Raw genomic sequence first — 21177 nt, 5'->3', positions numbered from 1 at the left:
AAATATTTATACTTTTATAATAATGATTTATTATTTTATTAATACTAAAAGCACCTTATGATCTTATTTTTTAGCCTTCTCTTAATACTATAAAAACTATAGAGGCTATAATCTCTTAGAGACCTTTATTAGTATTATCTACTAATATAGTATTTAAGACTAAATTAAAGTAATAATCTCTAATAATACTATAAATAATAATACTTACTTTAAGACTTTCTACTAGAGTATTAACTTTAAAATAATAGAGAAAGATATAGAGGTTTAATATATATAGTATTATAGCTATATCTTTAATCTCTTAGCTTAAGCCTTCTTATTTAGCGCTAATAAAGATATATTTAACGCTAAGTTAGAGTTCTATTAGTTTATAAACTAGTATAATAACAATTTTAAACTCTAATACTATATTAAGTTTATAAGCTAGCTTTAAAATATTATTAAGTTTATTTAAGCCTTATTATAATATACTAAAAGGTTCTAAGAAGCTATAATAGAAGTTGATAGTAACTCTAACTTCTAAATCTTCTTAAAGTTGTATTAAGAGGTATAGCTTATATTAGTATAAGTATAAGTATATTTAGAGGTGTAGTATATATACCTATATAGTATAAGGTTATAGATAGGCTTATATTATAATAAAAAGTGATAATCCTAAGTATTTATAGGCATTTAATTATATAGATAATTATAAGGGAAGTGATATATTATAATAATTCCTGTTATTATAGTTAGTAGGTTATATCCTCTAGTAGGGAAAAGTAAGGGGAAAGACAACTTAAAATATAACCTACTAAACTGCTAATTATATAAGGTATTTATATAACTATACGTATTATATAATTAATACTATAGTTATAAGTTATAATAAATAGAGTATTTTTATATAACTAAAAGATAAAATATTAGTAATAGGTATAACTAACTCTAAGAAGTTATAATAAGTATAAAATACCTTCTCTTTTACTTTATTAACTAGAAGGAGTATTATAACTTTATAATCTCTCCTCTAGTTAAAAATAATAATTAAGGTAAATCTTAGTAGTTATAGAACTCTTAGAGGTAGTTAGAATAGCTATATTATTATTAATATAATACTTATACCTTACTTTGATATATATAAAAAGACTAAGTATTACTAGCCTTATAATCTACTTCTTAATTTAATACTTTTAATAAGAAGTAGTAAACCTTCTTCTATAGTAGTATTAAATAGGTATAATAGAAGCTTTAGTTATATTATAATAAGTTAAGAGCGTTATTACTATTTTTAATATAATTATATTATATCTACTATATTAGTATTTTATACTTAAAAGATATATAGAGTAGTAATTATTAATAAGAGTAGGTTAATAAAGCTTTTTTAAGCTTTATAGACTACTATAATAAGTAGTATTATTAAACTAGCACTAATAAGAGTCTTTTAGCTAGCTTACTAAATAATATATAAGCTAGGTTACTACTAGTTAATCCTAAGGCTTAAAATAAAGACTTTTACTTCTAGTAATAAGTTAATAGCTAGCGCTAATAGCTATTATTTTAGATAGATAAGCTTAATTTCTATTTCTATTAGCTTCTAGAGGTTACATTTAATCCTATATTAGTAGTTAGAGTATATAGAAACTTACTTAGACCTATCTTAGTTTACTATTAATATCTTTACTATATTAGTAATAGTAGTAGACTATAAGAAGGCATTTAGTACTATTAAGGTAAGCCTTATATTATAAAGGTTTATAATAATACTACTTATTATAGAGACTTTCTAACTAATAAAAAATTAGCTAAAGAGAGATTATAATATATTAGAATAGCTTTAAACTACTAAGATTATTATAAGCCTTATTATAATATAGTTTTATATAGTAATTAAATTATATTAAGGAAGTTCTATAGCCTACCCTATAAGAAGGTCTACAGTAGATAAATATAGTAAGAGCACTTCAGCTAGTGCTTGTCACGGTCTATGGACTGATATGAAGCTTCGGCTAGACCCTCAGCTATGGAATACTTTGGAAGGTTACAGAATATCGTGGAAGGTTATGAGAACCTTGTCGGCCCTTACTCAATGGAAGCTTCTGGAAGAAGACTCACATGTATTTAAAGATGAGAAGGGCACCACCCTTTCTCAGAATGGTTCTTTTTTCCTCCAGCTTGGAATGCTCGTAGTAGTAGGCTAGACCAATGGCACCGACCTTGTCCTAGACCCTTACAGTGCTTCGTCTAGTAAGAAGATCGCAGTACGATAGTAATTAAATTATTATACTTATAATATAGCTAATTAATTAAACCCTTATGAAAAAATCTTATTAATAGTAAGTTTAGGGGTCTAATTTGCTTTAATTATACTTGCGGTAGTACTATACTAAGTATAGGTATATTTATATTGTTACAGCTAATAGTTGCTGTTTCTACTTATCATCTTGTGATTATTTCACAGACGTATTTATCGTCTGTATTCCTGCATAGGTGCCTGCTCCTATATAGCGAAGTCTTAAAGTGCGGGTTTATTTTCTATGCTCCCTATGTTAATGGTTATAGAAGACCTGGTTGCATACGGTAGAGGTTCTTCTTATTTGTTTGCGGCTGCTAACTCTGAAGTGTAGGGACGCTGCTTTATTTCTACCGCAAGCCTGCTGGTGTTAGGGAGATCTACCTGAATATTTGAGTTGATCTTAAGGAAAGTCTTGCGTAGTTAGGGAGTGCAGTGAGCCTGGTGAGGCTTGCTTTAAATCAAGGCGTCGTAATACGCGGCTTAAAAGAGTTCATCGTCAATAAGACTGTTTTGATTGACTTTGATAAATCGCATTTGGTGATGTTGGTTAACTCTGTTTTCATCCGTGTATTGAATACGTAATAAGCAGTAGACTGCACGGTTGAATATCTCTTCTGCACGCCCTGGGCTTCAGATGTTGAGACGCTGGTATATTTGGCGTTCTTCTCAGCGACCATAGTCCTCTGCGTATCCACAAAACAGGTCAAATCGGAGATCTTCATTGTTGCTGAGTCTGCGTCTCACTGCCTTCATCCTAGTACCACGCGTTTTATACTACGAGCATCTTAGTAAAGAATGAGCGTCTGTTCACCAAGTTGTAAAGTCTTCCACATTCGCATTTTTCTTTTCGCGCACAGCAGAGCTGACACAAAACCAAGACCACAGACTGCTCCTGGAGAGGGTGGCCTTAAACCTCATCATATTCCATTGGTTATCCGTATTTAAAAGTTTACAAGGAGAACTCTGAAGAAATCAGACCAAGAAGCAATAAAGGGCAGTGTCAATTTTAGTCCTATAAAAGATACCAAACGAAGAATACTTTAGTAGCCCCTAGACATTCTGCTTCCAGGCTCGAGTCGATGCGAAGAGTAACTAGCCAGCCCGTTGTGTTGTTTGTCGCCGTCTCCCGCGTTCTGCCTGTATTCGCCAATGCATAAGACACTGATGCCACATTAGCTTGGTGTCCTTACGCAAGCGATATATTTCTTTCAGCTTTACTCTGCTGTACTATATGTCCCATATGAGGGATTTTGAGGCACCGCGGCTGGACATTTTGGTTTGGAACCAAACCTTTTAAAGGCTGTTACCAGCATTCCCAACAGGAGAGAAATTCGAAGCCAGAAATTCGAAGCCGCACCAGGAAACAAGACGTTATCTCATGCTTCTCTGCAATCGAGTCGTGTAGCAAATCTCTGCCGCTTTTGAATGTGACAGCGGTGTCTGTCACAAACCATACATGTATGAAAAATAGGTAGCAGACTACGCCCATCTGGTCTATCTCGCAGCTCTATCAGCGGTGTATTCGGTTCGAATATCGTGAGTTTGTTGCGTCAACCTCTTCCCCGGCAAAGGAAGTCGCTTCAAAAAGATCGCTTTCCTGATGAATCATGAAAACTTTCAAGATAATTAGCCATCAGGCCGTACAGCAATAATTCTATCATATTTGCGGGATTGCTTGATTATCAGCTTATACATCACCGCCCGGACCTCTCGAGACAACCCTCATGGCCTCCAAACCAGCCAGTAAAACATCAAAACAAAACGCCACGTCCTCTAGGGCCAAAAAGCTTGTTAAAGTAGCCCGAAGCAAAAGGAAATGCCCCCTCACGGGATTGAACCGTGGACCTTCTCATAGTTCGCAGCGATACGAGTGAGACGCTCTACCACTGAGCCAAAGGGGCGTGTTGAGGATGCTGGTTGGACGGCAAATACGTGAGACATCTCCACAGTGGCTGGCGACGACGATGGTGTGGATATCCAAGTTGGCGCCGTGTGTGGATAGATGGGGGCTCGGGGCGCGGAACAAGCGGGTACGGAGCGGGGCTCTGGGGCGGGAAGCTCACAACGCTGCGAACAAAGCCAGGCGACGGAGACGTCAGAGATTCATCGTCGTCGTCTTTCGATATCGTCGTCTATCATCGTCTTCGTCTATCGTCATTACCCATCCTTATTGTCACTCCTGTCGTTCTCTCTATCACTACAGGTCGTAGGGGTTACTGCCCGGATAGCCATCTAACACTGCCCGGGTAGCAAAACTCTCTTCATCAATCGGACGAACCTGCAAGGACCTCATCATCAGACACTGGACACAACACGACGAGCGTAAGCGCACAATGCGGTAATGCTGTCTAATCTCTGGGTATTGAGCTGCAAATGCTATGCTGCGAGCAGTAATCATGCTGCTACCAATTCTTTCGCCATCCATGCTTGGTGAAGTAAGCAAGACCACCAAGTAAACCCAAATAATGAACTGACGCCCGTAAACCTTCGTCATAATGCATCTAGCTATGGAATTGACGTTTGAGACCAGACACTAACGTCTCAATCGATACCCAGTACTCTCGCCGCTCATGTACGTCTTCGCTTTCTTCTGTTTCGAAGCGCCGGGTTCAGGTGCTTCTCTTTTATTCCTCAACGCCGTAAACCTCGAATCGTGATCTAGAGTCGGGTTCTTCTTTTGACGCTGACACGTGGTTTTGAAGAACTTGCCGCGTTCTCATCTGTGCAGTCCGCTTGCCTTTTTCTAGAACGAGTGACAGACCGAGTAACTCGTCTCTTAGTCAAGGTGGAATCGCTGTAGCGCCTTTCGCGTTTGAGGGATGGCTTGTGAGATTCAGCATTGCGTGTACGGCGACGCGAGTAACTGCTCATCCCCTTACCTGTCTCATCGCCGTCCCTCTCCTTGGCGTCTGTCATTGGCGTTCCCTGTCGTTGGCATCCCCTGTCGTTGGCTGGCGTCTCCGTCGTTGACGTTCCCTGTCGTTGGCGTCCCCTGTCGTTGGCGTCCCTGTCAAAGGCGGCGTCGGTCACAACACCATTATCCTCAGCTGCAACAGAGCTGTCCTCTGCAACACAGACGCCCCACTAGGTTCGACCGGTCTCCGAGGGCAGGGCATGTACATCAATCAGATCGATGTCGCCATCTGCGTCCAAGTTGCGCTTCGGAACTTTGACCAAGTCGAGCTTCTTGTCATCGACGTAGCACAGGTAGTATGGATCGCCGTTACTGTTGAGAAGCTCCAGAACCTTCTCGGTGCTAGCGTTCTCTGTAACCGTACGATCGTTGTACTTGCGCCAGATGTTGTCTTCGAAGTCGTGAATCCATACCCAGTAGTGCCCCGCATTCAGCTGTCCGCTGTGACATATGACCGCTTGCAAACGATATACCTGCTTTCGCGTTTGGAAAAGTGCGTCATGTTCAGTCGAGCGCGCCTTCATTTCTTCTTCACGCATGCTCTTGATTTTCTGGCGAGAATCCGCCAAAGCTCCAACAGGGGCGTCAACTTTCTCAAGCATTGAGTCTGGGGGTGAGGCGTAGGCTGGAAATACGAGTTCCTCCCCAGCAAAACTGAGCGATGTTGTAGGTTCGTCGGTCAAGACTGACTTTTCCTCTTCTGGCTTGTCGACGCGAACGAAGCCGTCGATGAACTTATCCATAAGCTCTGGGTTATCGGCAGAAGTCTTTGCGTTGTTGCTCAGTTGGTCGAGACGCTCCTGGATGACCCATCCTTTTTGCTTGAGTTTGAGGGCATCCGGGTCTCCAGCCGCATCCATGTGTTTGTCCAAGCAGAGCGTTTCGGATACTTGGACAGGGTTCATGTTCTTCCGGCCGTCGTTCTTTGTTCTTTGAATGAGTACATGCAAGATCGGCGGAAGCCTCTTGATGGAGGTGAATCGCATGATGTCATGTCCGTCAGTGGTAGCGACCCGCTGGACGTTGAAGTTTCGATCAAGGCCTTGCTCAATCGTGCTGGGTCCTCCCTCTGCAGGGTACGCTGTTATCGCACGTTCCAAGATGGACTCTGCGGTAAACCTTTCTTGATTGGGCATCTTTGTGTGGTTGGCCAGTTCGACGTAGAACGTGTTCATGATTGGCTCCCACTGGATTTCGTTGGAGTCGGTCTCGGTGGGTTTGATTGCTGCTTGCAGACGGTTGATGATGCTACCCATGACTTCTTCGACGTCTTGCTGGTCGGTGCCAGAAGAACGCTTCTGGGTTTCGAGAGCTTTGAGAACTCTTTCTTCGACCGAAGGTGCGGGTGCATCAACCATCTGCACATCCTTTTCATCCGAGTCGCTTGGAGGTACAGGGTGCTCAGAGATGAATTTTACGTCCATGTTGTCCTCATGTACGGCATTCTTATCTTGGTCGGCGTCCAGACTGACCAGCGTCTGTGAGCTCACACTGCTTGCAGAGCCTGAGACAGAGTCTACAGTGATGTTGACCATGTTTGCGTCTGGTAAGGGCCCGACGTGTTCCACGGTCTTTGCGGGAGGTACTGGAGCAGGACGTGCCGGGAGTGGTGGGGGCAAAGGAAACTGTGCGCCCATAACCTCTTGCGTCTTCGGACCCTCCTCCGCGTTCGACTGCTTCTTGATCTCAATCGTGGGTAGGAGCACTGCGTTGGCAAGACGTTGCGACGGACGGATAGCTGTTTCTTTGGTTTTGTCGAGATCCTCCAATAGCTTGCTAAGTTCTTCGACGACTGAGGAAAATTAGCATGGGACTCAGGGATAATCGTTAGCTGGTAACTCACATATTCTTGCAATTACCGCTTCAGCCTGCTCGACCGGGAGTTTGTTTCCTCCAATTCGTCTCATCGTGACCTCGGACTCATCTTGACCAAGCTGGTAGTCTGCGTATCGAGCAAGCAGCGTCCTGAGAGGCACAACCGTTCTCAGGTATTGTAAAATACTGTTGAGATAGCATGTGTTACCAATGTTTTCAAGCCCAGCAGGCAGGTCAAGACGAGGCTTGGTGTTCTCTTCAGACGCTGTGGCCAACCCAGAGGTCGAGTTAATTTTCGCTGAGCTTCCCGCATCACTTCTCCAGCTTAGAACTGTCTGGTGCAGCATGTCGCTCTTTCTATCATTGGCAATGGCCTCCAAAGCGTTCAGCGCCTGGTCAATGACTGGCTTGTTCCCGGCATTGTTAGTGACCTAGGAAAGAGATGTTAGTCGCAGTAGCACGGCGGGGCTCTCGTCTCGTTCAACACACCTTAACCTCACTCATGGCGCGAATGCTATCATCTGGCCACTCCTTTTCTGTCTCAAGAATTCGATAAGCTGTGGAAATGTCCATCGGCCCAGTGGTCTGGAGTAGAATCCTGTCGCTGGATCTATGGCGCCCGATGACTTGCATCATCTCTCGCGCGAAATCGGCTTGGGAGGGAGAGTGCTCGATCTTCCTATTGTATGCAGAAATAACCTCGTCATCAGACGCAGTGTACTGCAGGCTGAAGAACGAGTATGCCTGTTGCTGGAGCTCATCCACTGCTCCATTATTCCCACTAGGCGTCCTCTCCACCAGCGTGAGCTCCTGCACTGCCTGTGTTTGAAACTCATCGTCAGCATGTTCCTGGGCAATGTCGCGAAGTGCCGCCACATAGTCTGCTCGACGTTGCTCGCATAAGACAGACTGCCGTTTGTAGGCGTAGACGATGAGGGCCCTGTCGAAGTCTGGCAACACGCCGAGTATTCGATGAGCCTCGAGAGCTGTCGAAGTGGTTTTGTTCCGTGGATAGTCAAAGCATTGCAACTCCTTTGAAAGACGGTTTCCAGCAGCAGCTCGTGATTCACCTGTCCTTCCACTGCGAACGATCAGGCTCTCTGTTTCAGCCTGCATGTCCTCGATGAACGCCCGAAGAGTGCTAATCTTTGTTGGTGTGCCAGGCGTACCAGACTCCAACTTGGGTGGGATAAAGTAAGGCTCCGGGACCTCGTCCTTTTCGAGCGTCTCCTCCGAGAACTGAATCGCCCTGAAAATAACATAACATTCTTCTCCGAACACGACATGGAACCGCTTGTTACGTTGCGAAATGTTGCGGGGATTCGGTTTGTCTAGTAAATCTCGCAGGTATGTGTTGAGAGTGGAGGGCGCGCTAGTACACCAGTCGTCTCTGGCGTCTGCGAAGCGGTCCGGGGACTCCTTCCGAGCATTTGCCAAGTTGTCGAGAATTCGTTGCTGATCGGTCAGGAGCTGAACCCATTCCCGCTTCAGACGAGGACGCGATATCTCGGCTGTAACCTGGAATGTACAACGAGGGGCCGAGCACGCAAAGTGCTCTACGGCGATGAGAGACTCTTTGATCAGAGGGTGGTACTCGGAGGTGTAGTCCTGGTGCTGAGATGGCTGTCGGACATTGACCAGATGATGCAGATAAAAGTCTGTGTCTTCTAGGGGAAAGTGGAGGGGTGCGGGCTGGCAAAGTTGAACCAGTTGGTCAGGGTCCCAAGCTCTCCTGATGAGGAAATGGAAGTCGCATGTAGTGCAGACGCAGGAGAGAACACCAGGATTCGCGGCGTCGGCGGTGCTCTGGTTGCCAACAAGCACGAGTGTGTGGGATGCACCCTTGCGGCTGCAACGGGCATTCGGATCCCATTGGATATTAGTGAATGAGCCGACGTCGAGCTCAGAGTTGAGAAGGTCATGAACCCATCTGGGGGCGAGACGGCCTGCCGGGCGGTTAGTCCAACTAAAGCCTATCCAGTTTCTCGAATGTCATGGAGAACACCGACAACCCGAGAGGCGCACCAACAGACATACCCGACTTGCCAACCATCCCCTCCTTGACCTGTGGCGCGCGGCCCTCCCAGTGCTGCGTCATGGGCGGCGAATCTGGGGGAGACATGATGGCGTAGCTGTCTGTCGCGACCATATTGCCGTCAGGACAGCTCCCAGCGTCTTTGTAACTCTGTTGTAGTGGCCTAATCCCGTTGTCCGTAACGATGGTCTCGGTCGTGTCGGATTTTCTTGAGATGTGCTCGCCTTGATCGGTTCGTTCGTTCGTTCGTGGAGGAGGGGTTGATCACAGCGGGTCACTACGCACCAGGTGAGGTCAGTACCCAGAAACAGCGAGCAACCATTGGCAGGCGCGCGATGCGAGAGTGAGAAAACATACATGACTCAACAGTGCCCTGTTCTATTGATATGTGTCGTGTTGTCTTGTGTGGTGACAGGTCGTCGCCGGCTAGGTACAAACGAAGCGGTTGTCCGTTTGCTGTCGAGAAGCGGGCGACAGCAGCGGCGACACGAGGTGGACGCTGCTTTCTAAAGCACCGCAAGGGACAGACAGATGGAGGTCGTAAAGGCGGGTATCTAAATGCAAGGACAAACACCACATGCCCTGGGAGAAGTTGAAAATGTCGAAAGCTGTCCCATCGGCACCATTACGACAGCTTTCATGCACTGCGTCAAGGGCAGGGAATGGCAAGCCTTAAGCTACCTTACCTATGCGCCGGCTTCTAGAAGGTGGCACCTTCCTCCAATAACCTGGTGAGGCAAAGGTGGGCAGTGGCGGGGGACCGAGACGTGGACAGGCTGACGCAGTGCAGCTGGCAGCCTCGCACAGCACACTGGGCGCCGGGGCAGTTTTAGAGCGGCCCGTGGGTACGTTAGCGCTGGTGCAGCTGGGTGTTTAGGTACCTAGCAGAGGTACCGCCTGGAGCTAGGTCGGCATCTGTTATCGCTATCTGATTGATGCAGGGCCAACCTTGTTCCCCTCTCCACCAGGCCACCTATTTTTCCTGTGCTAGAGCGACTACTCTTCCTATGTGCCCGCCATTATCGTTGCTGCTCTCGTTGCTACTGTTGTTGCTATTATCGCTGTCTACTTATCGTCGTCGTCCTTATAAAAGTCACCTAGTACACAGGAAATGTAGTCGCCCAGACACAGGAAAACTAGCCGATCTTCTCTCCCCAATTGGTGGGGAGGATCTTTAAGGTGCGCCGCGATGTTCCGTGTGGTTAGAATCACATGGAATGCAAGGATGTGGCATCAGAGGGGCCCGACAGACGAGAAGATACCACGTGATGAAGCACGTGACAGAAGCTCATATCCTCTGTGAATGCGTGCCTGGCTTAGTCACCCAAGCTCGAGCTGAGCCAATGCAGAGCTATTGACAATCTTGAGAAGAAGACAGCTGCATTTCCTGCCAAATGCTTAAACAGTTTGCGAAAAATTGAAAACTAGAACGTACAAGTACTTGGGATGTATACGGAAGCAATTGATGCCTTGCGCCTCCTGCCGACTTTCACCGAGCTTGGCTGTTCTCTATTTGCTCTAAAAGTTGACCATCCCCTGCTATATGATTGGCTCCTCACCGAACCAGACCACGTGACTGTCCCGCCGGAAGCTCCACATCGTCCGTGGAGCTTCAACCCGACCTCAAACTTCCGCAACATCCCTCACCAATCCTTCGTTTCTTCCAATTGAACCTCTGGCCCGCGGAGTGCCCCCGAATCCACCATGGCCGGCGACCACGACGACACGTACCATCCCAAGGATGCCATCAAGACCGCCATTAAGTCCAGCGTCGCTCTTGGCGGTGCTGGTTTCTTCTTGGCCGCCATCACCAACGCCCTTCAGAAGCAGAATGTCGGCGCCATGTCCGTCTTCACCCGCAGCGGAGGCATCATTGCCGTCATGAGTACGTTTAACGAACATGCGAGGGATGCGCGGGGGGGTTTCAATGGGAACGTGTGTGGGCTGACGGAGACACTCGAACAGCTCTCGGCGGCGGCGCTTACGGCTTCACCCAGACTGCCATGGCCAACCTGAGGGAAAAGGACGATGCGTGGAACAGCGCAACCGCCGGTTTCTTCGCCGGTTCTATCCTTGGATTGACGAGTACGGACACTTGCCCTAGGCGATAAACGCTGCATTTGGATTATGGTAGTCATACTTACGCTGCACCACAGCCAAGAGAATGCCCATCGTGCTTGGCCTCGGCGCCGGCTTCGCCGCCTGGCAGGGAGTCTTCGCCCTCACCGGAGGACGCCTCTGGATCAACCGGGCCGACAGACCAGACGAGGAGGAGTTTGACAGCAAGATGGCCATGCGCGCGGCTAGGCGACGCCCGATTGAGGAGACGATTGCAGAGATTGGCGAGGGCAGAGGTGCGCAACCCAACACCCCGTCCATCCGCCCGGAGGCTGACACGATACAGGAATCCGCCCACCCGGCTACGAGGAGCGCAGACGCGAAAGGCTCAAGGAGAAGTACGGAGTCGAGATCAACCCCGTCAAGGCGACAGTCGAGTAAAGAAGAAAAAAACCTACCCCACCATTACCACCACCACAACGAAACCACCAAACCCGCCAAAGCGAGGCATGCTCTTTTTTCTTCCCCGTTTGTACATACACAGGCCCGCGAGAGAAAAACTGTGGGCACGAGAAGAGGAGTCTCATCGGCTAGAGGAATGGAAACTGTATTATTTGTTCCAATGCTCTCTCTGAGCTTTTCGCTGCGCGTAACCTCTCCGCGTGATGTGTGCTTGTCTCTAACGACGCACCCGCCCGATTGCGTCACAACAAATGGTATGTTACTAACAGCACTGCTTTCGCCGATCCCTCGTATGATGATACTCTAGCTTCAGAGGCTGTTTATGAGTTTTTCATGATTCGAAACATCACCGTTCTATCATTTGTCTGATTTACCTTGTGGTTACCTGATTTACTCGCTCTTTACGTCTCTTCGCGGTTGCTAACTACGTCAAGCCAGGTCCTCTGCGAAGCCAAATGCCATGGTGTGCACGCGGGTGCTTGTCTCCCATCACGATGTAAGCCTCCCCCACTGCACTACTGCTTCCCCTCTCTCCATGATGATACAATAGCTTCAGAGGCTGTTTATGATCAAATATGATTCGACCCATCACCGTTCTATCATTTGTCTGATTTGGATTTCTCACCCCGGCCATGACTGCAACTCTTTGCATTCATCTGTAGCTAACAGCATCGGCCCAGACCTTCCCCAACCGGACAATCGTAGCCCCCGGCAAGTTCTGTCGATATCACCGTAATGTAAGCCAGCATTCGTCTCTTATGTTGCTCCCTTCCATGATGATACATTAGCTTCAGAGGCTGTTTATGAAAATCTTTCATGATTCGACCTTTCACCGTTCTATCATTTGTCTGATCCCAATCACGAACCACACTCTTCTCTGCCAACTCGGCTTAGTACATTTGCTAACTGTTGGTTCCAAGACTCTCAAGTTGACATATGTCTCGACACCCACGTCACCCGATAGCCTCGCCATTAACGGTACGTAACTCCTCTTCAATACCGTGCCGCCTTGCCCACCCTCAACATGACGAATCCTAGCTTTCAGAGGCTGTTTATGAAATCTTTTCATGATTCGACCCATCACCGTTCTATCATTTTTCTGACCCTGTCCTTCTTCAAAACGCTTGACATACCATCTCGTGGGAAGCAATGACTGACCACCCAACAGACCCTTGATCTCTCCACCGACCACGTCCCTGTGTGATCCTTACCCCAGTAGATGTAAGTTTCTTTATGCCCATTAGGCGTCTTTGCCCTCCTCCATTTCATGATGAGACTCAGCTTCAGAGGCTGTTTATGAACCCCATGATTCAAACATAACCGTTCTATCTTTTTTGTCTGACACTTACCCCCCGCGCACTATTGTCACATATCCTTCCGAGTGCCGTCAGCAGCTAACCATGTTGCTCAGGTCTCTCTTGTGCCCTGGCCATTCTCGTCGCGTCGCCAGCGTGGCGTGTTCTAGTTGTACTCGTAAGTCAAGTCCACGATCTCCTCCCTACCGCTCCTTCATGATGAGATTCAGCTTCAGAGGCTGTTTATGATTACATCAACATGATTCGAATCATCACCGTTCTATCACTTTCTGATACCCTACCAACTCCCCAAATTACTTTCGCAATGGTTTTGTTTGACATCGTCCGACTAACTCTTGGGCCAAGACTTCTTCACCTCTTACCGCCGATGACTGTCTCGTCTCGTTCTCTGCTCGGACCTGCATGACAAGCAAGCATCGTCACGCCTACTCATGACGGTACGTTCTCTCCATCCTCGTCTCGCCCCCATCTTCATGATGATACTCAGCTTCAGAGGTTGTTTATGACAACACATGATTCGACCAATCATCGTTCTATCTTTACATCTGACACCATTCCTCGCATTCCCGTTCTCACATATGAAATACTTGTCACACCTCGGTTCACTAACACCCTACTTCTGAACCCAGGTGCACCCCTCACTGAATAAAATCGACAAGAAAAAAGAAAAGGAAAAAAGAAAAGAAAAAGAGACCCACGCAAAACCAAAATTAAAAAAATACGCCCTTGCGCTACCGCGGGTCAGCGTCGAACCAAGCGCACCTGGAGGGATACCAGAGCTCCCCTGTCGAACCAGGTATTATGTTGTGCTGGTGCTTTTACCACTCGGCCATCCGGGGGGATGACCGTGCCGTATGTGAACTGGTTGACGGCTGCTGCCCTCGACGGAGGCTAAGTATCTTTGTCTGCTGCCTAGAGTATGTTTAAGGTGGAACGAGACAAAACGGGAAGGAACCCAAGGGTTGGCACTGCCTTTTTGGGAGGGTTCGGTGAGCTGTGAAAGTTTCCCGGGTTCAGCTGCAATCAAGGGACCTGAGCTGGGCCAACGGCTTCGTAAGGCACCTAGGCAAACACGAAATAGCTTTCCAGCTTTCCACAATCGAAAGATGCTTAGAACGCCAATTGATTGAATCTTATATCTTCTTGGGGTGCATTTTGTCTACACATGGCTCTACGTAGCTATTCCGTAGGCCGCAAACCAGCCAGTATCATTACACTTCCCATAATTCCCCTGAACGCCGAGCAACCCAAAGCAAAATCATGTCCGCCTCATTGATCGAATCCAACCTTTACAAGGTCTTGACGGACTGGAAGAAGGGGTTCGCAAGCAGCTTCTCGTCCGCCATGACCAACCCCTTCAGCTTGGACACCATCTCCTCCTTGCTCATGGACCCCGCGGCAACCTCCTCCTTCCACTTGATCAGGATCTCCTTGAGCATCGCGCTGCCCTCCTCCATGTCCGTCTTGCTGTACTTCAGCCCGAGGTCCTCGTGCTTCGAAGTGAAGTCTTCGAGCTCGTCGGCCTTGCGCTTCGCCATGCGCACGACCTTGTCGGGGAAGCGGACCAGCTCAGCGACATGGATACCGAAGCTCTGATCGCAGACGCCGTCTTCCACCTTGTACAGGAGCGTAACCTCACGCTTGGTGTTCTCGCCTCCCTCGTTACCGCCGCTGATGTGTGCTGCAACGTGAAGGTTGTGGACTTCTGGGTGCTCGTCAGCCAGCGCCGTCAGCTCGTGGAAATGCGTCGCGAACATGGCGAAGCATCCAATCTCCTTGACGATGTGCTCTGAAATGGCCCACGCGAGGCCGAAGCCGTCGTATGTCGATGTACCACGTCCCAACTCATCAATGATGATGAGAGACTCGGCTGTTGCCGACTTGAGAATGTTTGCCGTCTCCAACATCTCAGCCATGAAGGTCGAGACACCCTTCAGCTGTGAATCGCTGGCACCCACGCGCGCCAGGATCGAGTCGAAGATGGTCAGCTCAGCTTCGGAGCATGGCACAAAGCATCCGATCTGCGCCATAAGTGCAATGACGCCGATCTGGCGGATGTAGGTCGACTTTCCGCCCATGTTGGGACCAGTGATGATGAGGAAAGAGGACTTGTCTCTGGTTAATGAGACGTCGTTGGTGATGAACTGGACATCGTCTTGCATCTCCAGACACGGGTGTCGGGCTTCCTTGAGAATGGTCTGACCTTGGCCACGGGCGTGGATCGTTGGGCGGACGTACTCGGATGGGGCGTGAACGGAGCAATGTGCAAAAGAGACAATCACATCAAGATTGGCAAGCACGCCGGCAAGCTTTTCCAGAACTGGACAGTAAGACGCCGCAACACCCACAACCTCGTTCACCAGACTGCTCTGGGTGCGGTTGTAGTTTTGAGAAAGCTGATCAAACTCGCGACGGAGGCTTTGGAGGGTCTTAGTGGTGAAGTAGACTCCGTTCTTCTGGGTTGAGCATTCCTGGTAACCCGACTTGTTGCGGATCGCTCCGGCTTCTTGTCTGGTAAGACGCATGCAGTAGCCGTGGACTTTGTGGTTCTCGAGGAAGATCTTTTTGCCCACCTCTTGCTTCAGGTCGCGAGCCGAATCGGAGAACTCCTGGTCAATATCGCGCTTAAGCTTGTCGAGCTTCTTTCTAATGATGCGAAGACTGTCGTCGAACTCGGGCTTGATGATGTACTCGTGGTTGTCCAACGCGTCCAAGTCGACCGTTGTCTCAACCATCTCTGCAAGCTTCACGAGACTATCGGAGAGTTCGCGCAGAGGGATTGTGTAGGCTTCGTCGAGAGGGTCCTTGTACTGCTCGTCCATGACGCCCTCGAAAGTGCCCAGGAAACCAGGGAGGCGAATGACAACCTGGTATGCGCGGACCACGTCCTCGAGATTCGCCTTGCCTCTCTGGAAACGCTTGGCCAGGCGGTACAGATCGGGAACGGAACGAAGGTGCTCCTCTTGCATGGTCTGTCTCAGCTCCGTGTCGTTCACAAAGGCCTCGACCAGTTGCTGGCGCTTGGTAATCTCCTCTTTGCTCATGAGCGGCTGCTTCAGCCACTGAGACAGCAGTCTGCTACCAACAGGAGTCTTGCAGTGGTTCAACAAGCCGTACAAGCTCATTGTCTTGGCACCATCACGGGCGCCGGGCATCAGGTTGAGAGCCTTCAAAGCCGCCGCATCCAGCTTCATATACTGGGAGAGGTCGTGCTGGTAAAGCTGGTACTGCCCAAAGTTGGAAGGGTCATGGAGCACGCCAAGGTACTTGATAAGTGCCGCGGCGGAGCCCATCGCCAGCTTGAGGTCTGTCTGAGGGAGCAGGGTAGTAGCCCGCTCGTCCTTGAGAAGACGCGCCAAGTCCTGCTCAATGTCCTTGGTGCCAAACTCGCCACCGGATCGCTCCGAGATCGCCACGCCGCAGTTGACGATGATTTGCTTCAGCTTCGTCAAATCCGGGTCCTTGGCCTTGTCGGCCTTGTCCGTCTGGATCAGGCACTCCCTGACACCCAGCTGGATGAGGAGAGCCTCGAAGTTAGAGAACAAATCGTTGTCGAGGAACTCGCTGACGCCCAGCTCTCGCACGCTTGCGTCTGCGAAACAGACTCCCACGCTCCTTGCCTCAGATGCTTTCGTAGAGATCTTGACGGCTAGAATCATGGGTGCGTTCTCGATCTGTCCACCCAAGTCCTCCTCGACATCCTGCAGGTTGCCGGGCGACGCCTGCTTGACGACCTTCCAGTTCATGCGGCCGCCGGTGCTCTCCCATATCTCTATCCTCTTTCCAAGCTTGAAAAGAGCTTCTCGAAGAAACTGTCGGAATACCGTGACCGTCATTGTCACGGAGGCGAGTCCGGTCTTGTCATCTCGGCCGAGTGTCCTCACGACGGACGTGGTCTTGTATACCTGCACAAAGTCAGTACTGCAGGCGGCTTGCTACGGTACGGTCCAACATACTGTGCGGGCAATGAAGTTGGCATCTTCGCCGTGTGCGGTGTACCAATCACCTCGGTCGAAAATGCGGACGGTGTCTTCGTGGACGGTTGGGAGGGACTTGAAGAAGCGGATGAAGCCGTGCTCGTCGTCGACCTGGTGACGTATTAGCCAATTGAACGGGGAAATATGCAATTGTAGTACAAACCTTCAATTCAGGCCTGGAAGACATCTTGGTATATAGTAGAACGCTCAAAAAAGACAAGTGAGAATGAGAAGAACGTTGTGGGTGAAATGAGTGTAACCGGCGAGTATCACCCTCACGAGTGCAGCTTGCTTTAGGTACCTTACGCGGGTGTTAAAGTGGTTTCCCGGGAGCGCGTCTTCAATTGCCATTTCGCGTCGCGACAGCGCTAGTCCTCCTTTGGCTAGGCATGTCTGACCGCCTCAGTGTTTCTGCCGCAGCTGGGAATCCTGACCAGTAGTCTAGCCCCATTCTGGTTAAGCGTTGAAAGCTCTCTACTGGTGCTGATTTTGAGATTCGAGAATTGTTCATGACTATTCAACGTTCTAGCAGGCAGATCGACCTCAACAGCTGAGTCTCAATTTCAGCTCCAGCACATTTCATCGTCTTTAATTCAGGCTCAATTTTATCCACTTCGCATAAGAAACGTCAAGCAAGCCCATCAGCGTGCATGCTCTCCAGAACGCTGCACCTAAGAGCACGAACTCAGTGTCTCCGTGCAGCACCGTCGTCCGCCCCGCCATTCCCCACAAACGGCTTAGCGTCTCTCTCCAAAGGTGCAGCTGCGCATCGGCTCCAGGTCAACCATCGCAAACCATCGCCGAAATTTCCAAAAAGTCCCCCACTTCGCACCCCAAACTTTGCACTCGTCACCAGCCTCACAACCACAAGGATGGCTTCCACGGCTGCAGACCCTGTCGCCCAGCCGGCCGTAGACCTCGAGATGGCCGACAGCAACCAAGAAACCACATCCGCCGTCCCTGCCACCGCCAATGGCGACAACGGTGCCGCAGCATCAAGTAGCGGGGCACCCGAATCCGAAGCTCAACCTGCCTCCAAAACCGCCGCTGAGAACGACAACGACGCCTCCCCCGCCGTCGCCGAAGAAAAACCCAAACTCTCCAAGAACCAACTCCGCAAACTGAAACGCAAACAAGCATTTGAGGAAGGCCGCGAGGACCGCAAGCGCAAGCGCAAAGAAAAGCGCCACGACCGCCAGGCCGCCCGCCGCGACCAGATCGCCGCCATCGTCGCGGACGCCGAGGCCAAGGGTCTCGACCGCTCGCAGATCATCATCCCCCCGAAGCGCAAGACCCCCAAGGTCCCCGCCGTTCAGACGCCCGTCACCCTCATCCTCGACTGCGACTTCGAGAGCTACATGCTCGACAAGGAGCTCGTCAGCCTCGCGAGCCAGATCACGCGCTGCTACTCCGACAACCGCCAGGCGCGCTACCGCGTGCACCTGTACGTCAGCTCGTACGGTGGAAAGCTCAAGGAGCGCTTCGACACGACCCTGGGCGGGCAGCATAACGGCTGGAAGGGCGTGAAGCTCGTCGAGAGCAACTTTGTGGAGGCGGCGAAGGATGCGGATGAGTTGATGGCAGGTCAGAAGGGCGGCGAGGTGATTGAGGTGCTCAAGGGCGAGGGCAGGGAGAAGCCTGCTGTTATGAGGGATGTGTACGACAATGCGCCGACCCCCGACCACGAGCCGGAACCGGTGGACGAGTTGAAGAACATCGTCTATCTCTCTGCCGATTCCCCGAATACGATCGACCGCCTTGAGCCTGGTGTAAGCTACGTTATCGGCGGACTCGTCGACCGCAACCGCGAGAAGGGTCTCTGCCACCGCCGCGCGAGGGAGCTGGGGATCAAGACAGCAAAGCTGCCTATTGGGGAGTACATGAACATCTCCAGTAGAAGGGTGCTTGCTACAAATCATGTGGTGGAGATCATGCTCAAGTGGCTGGAAACCGGCGACTGGGCCGAGGCGTTCCTGAGCGTTATCCCCAAGCGCAAGGAGGCACATCTCAAGGGCGAGGGTGGCAGCGCGAGCGGGACACCGACGGCAGAGGTCGAGGACAGTAGGTTCGAGGAGGAAGACGACGAAGACGTGGATGAGCAGCAGACCATTACGGAGAATGTTGCGGTGCCCGAGCCAGCAGAGGCAAAGGGCGAGGAGGCCAAGACGGCCGAGAGTGCCTCATAGCCTGCATTTGACAGGTGATAATTAGATCCAATAATACCCCAGTTGCTGTGCCAAGACAAGAACACCAACCCCGGTACCGAGTTTGCCCATCATACAAGTCATGTCGAATATGCGCTCAGAATTCCATCGAGTCGTCTTCCCTCTCCCTCTTGACCTTGCTATCCCTCTCGTCCTTCATCAACCCAATCACAAAGGACCGGAATTGCTCCACGTACGGCTTCAAGCTCGTCTTCTCCCAGTCCTGCACACTCTTTTGCGCCCCGTCGCCCTCCTCCTCTCCCTTCCACGCATCAATCTCCGCCAACAAGCCTTGCACCGTTGGCACGCTCAGGGGATCGAAATCCTCGAGGTTCTTGGTGTCGATGGGTACACACACCCTGCCGGTGCCGGGGTGCACGACGAACGGCGACTTGAGCAAATGGTTCAGCTTCTTGCTGACCTCGATATCGAGGCGTGGGTACGTGTACTCGAGGAGAATGTCCTGCTTTGCGTCCAGAAGCCCCCTCGCGTCAAACTTCTTGCCAGCGCTCGTCTTAGCGACGGCGTCGATGTCGGCCCACTTGTTGATGGAAGACCGGCCGGGGGAGGCGTCCCACTTTTTGCGGAGGTTGTCGATGAGCGTCTTGTCCGGAAGGAGCTGTAGCAGGCGCTCTGCGCGTTCGTTAGAGGCCCAGGGGTCCTGGTTTTCGAGGACGTCTTCTTGGAAGTGTGGCATAAGCGTGTCCAAGCTTCGTCTGCAGCACCAGTTTAGTGTTTCGCCTTGGGACAAAGAGTGAGGGATGCTTACTGGACATGGGGATGTAATGGCCGCCACAGGTTGACCTTCTTTCCACTTTGCGCTCCACCTTTGATGACCTCGAGATACCCTGCGATCGACCGCCTCATCTGGTCGCCCATCGTTCTGGCCTTCTTGTCGCAAACCCACGCGTGGGCACCTCTTCGTCCAGAGTAAACCCACATGATGTGCTTGAAACCAAAGTCGTCCCGCAGGGCAACGTCAACCACCTTAATCGCCATAGTGATGAACTGCCAGCACTTGATGCAAATGTTGGCCTTGTCGCAGCACGTTCTAATGTCGTCGTAATCCGTCAAATCGATATCGAAGCAGAGTTCCTTGGCGAGGGGCTTGAAGGCGCTGGCGTTGCGGAGGGTCTTGCGGTCACGGGGGTTGGTGCTGTAGACGGGGCCGATTTCGAAACGGGAGGGCATGAGGCGGAGGACGTCTTTGCGGAGGCTGCAGCACGTTAGGGTGGGTTCTTCAGCATTGCAATGAAGTCCACGCTTACAGGTCATGTGTCGCAAAAGATTGGTATCGTAGGTATGCGTCGTTCTGCAGTGTGAAGGCGAACTCTCTGTGGCCAAAGTCGTTCGTCGGGGAGGGGCTGTGGTTGAGCCACTGGAAGAGGTATCGCCAGGGAAACAAGCGCTGGTAGAAGCTGCGCATGATTTCGGGGTCGGAAGCCTTCATGTGTGCGATATCTCTGCCTCGCACGTCAGGATGGAGCCAAAAAGTTTTGACTGCAGAACTCACGTTGGAGAGGGGGGCGTGAGGATCTCAGGAGAACTCTCAGGAGTTTCTTGCGGTTTTGAGCTGGGAAACTCGTCGTCTGAGTCCGCATCGTCGAACAGGTCCTCCAACTTGATATCCTTCTTTTGCTCGGGAGCAGAGGCCTCGGGGGCAGCAGCCTCGGGAGCAGCAACCGCGGGAGCATCAGCCTCAGCCATGGCAACGTCGCCGTCAGTCGCCTGGCTGTCGGCATTGGGCGGGACAGGAGAGTCGGCCATTGTCTCGTCGGGAACCGCTGTGGGAGAATTGGCTTCTGGCGATACAGAATGAGGCATATCTGAGTTTGGGGTTGTGTGTTTGTGTGTCTGGCGACTCGCTCGAAAGTGCAACCGTCAATCGTCGCCGGTGGTGGGTTGCCGGGGCCTTGAGTGCGGGCGGGTTGAATGATTCAAAGTCGCGTCTCAGACGCGTTGTTCGCGTTAATTGTCCATGGACCCCTGTCTCATGCTTAGTCATCTCCTGCACGTCCTTGCAGGGAGCTGGCGTTATGGGCAAGGGCATGGGCCGAGGCATCCCAGCTGAAGCTATGTCCAACATCTGCTTTCCCTACCTACCTTGATGTTGAATCC

General features: G+C 50.2%; 6 protein-coding genes across 6 annotated transcripts; 3 read left to right on the top strand and 3 right to left on the bottom strand.

Annotated features, from left to right (window-relative positions):
• Window positions 1-5054: 5054 nt before the first annotated feature.
• Window positions 5055-9668, bottom strand: UBP2 (Ubiquitin carboxyl-terminal hydrolase 2; the record flags this gene model as incomplete). The annotated part of the gene is made up of 9 exons (XM_032021083.2): window positions 5055-5101; window positions 5158-5362; window positions 5399-6984; window positions 7036-7438; window positions 7497-8953; window positions 9045-9266; window positions 9311-9319; window positions 9400-9544; window positions 9615-9668. 9 exons carry the CDS (start codon window positions 9666-9668, stop codon window positions 5055-5057), a joined length of 4128 nt encoding a protein of 1375 aa, XP_031882069.2.
• Window positions 9669-10746: 1078 nt separating this feature from the next.
• CGGC5_v008017 (NADH-ubiquinone oxidoreductase 21.3 kDa subunit) lies at window positions 10747-11541 on the top strand (the record flags this gene model as incomplete). Its single annotated transcript, XM_032021082.1, has 4 exons — window positions 10747-10927; window positions 11008-11127; window positions 11199-11396; window positions 11447-11541. 4 exons carry the CDS (start codon window positions 10747-10749, stop codon window positions 11539-11541), a joined length of 594 nt encoding a protein of 197 aa, XP_031882070.1.
• A 181-nt stretch (window positions 11542-11722) lies between these two features.
• CGGC5_v008016 (uncharacterized protein) lies at window positions 11723-13527 on the top strand (the record flags this gene model as incomplete). The annotated part of the gene is made up of 9 exons (XM_032021081.1): window positions 11723-11816; window positions 11997-12058; window positions 12243-12299; window positions 12483-12544; window positions 12731-12783; window positions 12974-13035; window positions 13224-13251; window positions 13289-13315; window positions 13508-13527. 9 exons carry the CDS (start codon window positions 11723-11725, stop codon window positions 13525-13527), a joined length of 465 nt encoding a protein of 154 aa, XP_031882071.1.
• A 640-nt stretch (window positions 13528-14167) lies between these two features.
• On the bottom strand, window positions 14168-17042 carry msh-2 (DNA mismatch repair protein msh-2; the record flags this gene model as incomplete). The annotated part of the gene is made up of 3 exons (XM_032021080.1): window positions 14168-16783; window positions 16835-16966; window positions 17019-17042. The coding sequence occupies 3 exons, from the start codon at window positions 17040-17042 to the stop codon at window positions 14168-14170; spliced, it is 2772 nt and encodes a 923-aa protein (XP_031882072.1).
• A 685-nt stretch (window positions 17043-17727) lies between these two features.
• TRM10 (tRNA (guanine(9)-N1)-methyltransferase) lies at window positions 17728-19041 on the top strand (the record flags this gene model as incomplete). Its single annotated transcript, XM_032021079.1, has 1 exon — window positions 17728-19041. One exon carries the CDS (start codon window positions 17728-17730, stop codon window positions 19039-19041), a length of 1314 nt encoding a protein of 437 aa, XP_031882073.1.
• A 115-nt stretch (window positions 19042-19156) lies between these two features.
• Window positions 19157-20826, bottom strand: pri1 (DNA primase small subunit; the record flags this gene model as incomplete). The annotated part of the gene is made up of 4 exons (XM_032021078.1): window positions 19157-19775; window positions 19829-20275; window positions 20328-20522; window positions 20573-20826. The coding sequence occupies 4 exons, from the start codon at window positions 20824-20826 to the stop codon at window positions 19157-19159; spliced, it is 1515 nt and encodes a 504-aa protein (XP_031882074.1).
• Window positions 20827-21177: the final 351 nt, after the last annotated feature.

Source organism: Colletotrichum fructicola (assembly GCF_000319635.2).
Source record: "Colletotrichum fructicola Nara gc5 chromosome Unknown KSG_Nara_v1_contig04, whole genome shotgun sequence".
Taxonomy (NCBI): Eukaryota; Fungi; Ascomycota; class Sordariomycetes; order Glomerellales; family Glomerellaceae; genus Colletotrichum; species Colletotrichum fructicola.
The sequence above is the reverse complement of the archived record's forward strand: the minus strand, read 5'-3'. Positions and strand labels throughout refer to the sequence as shown.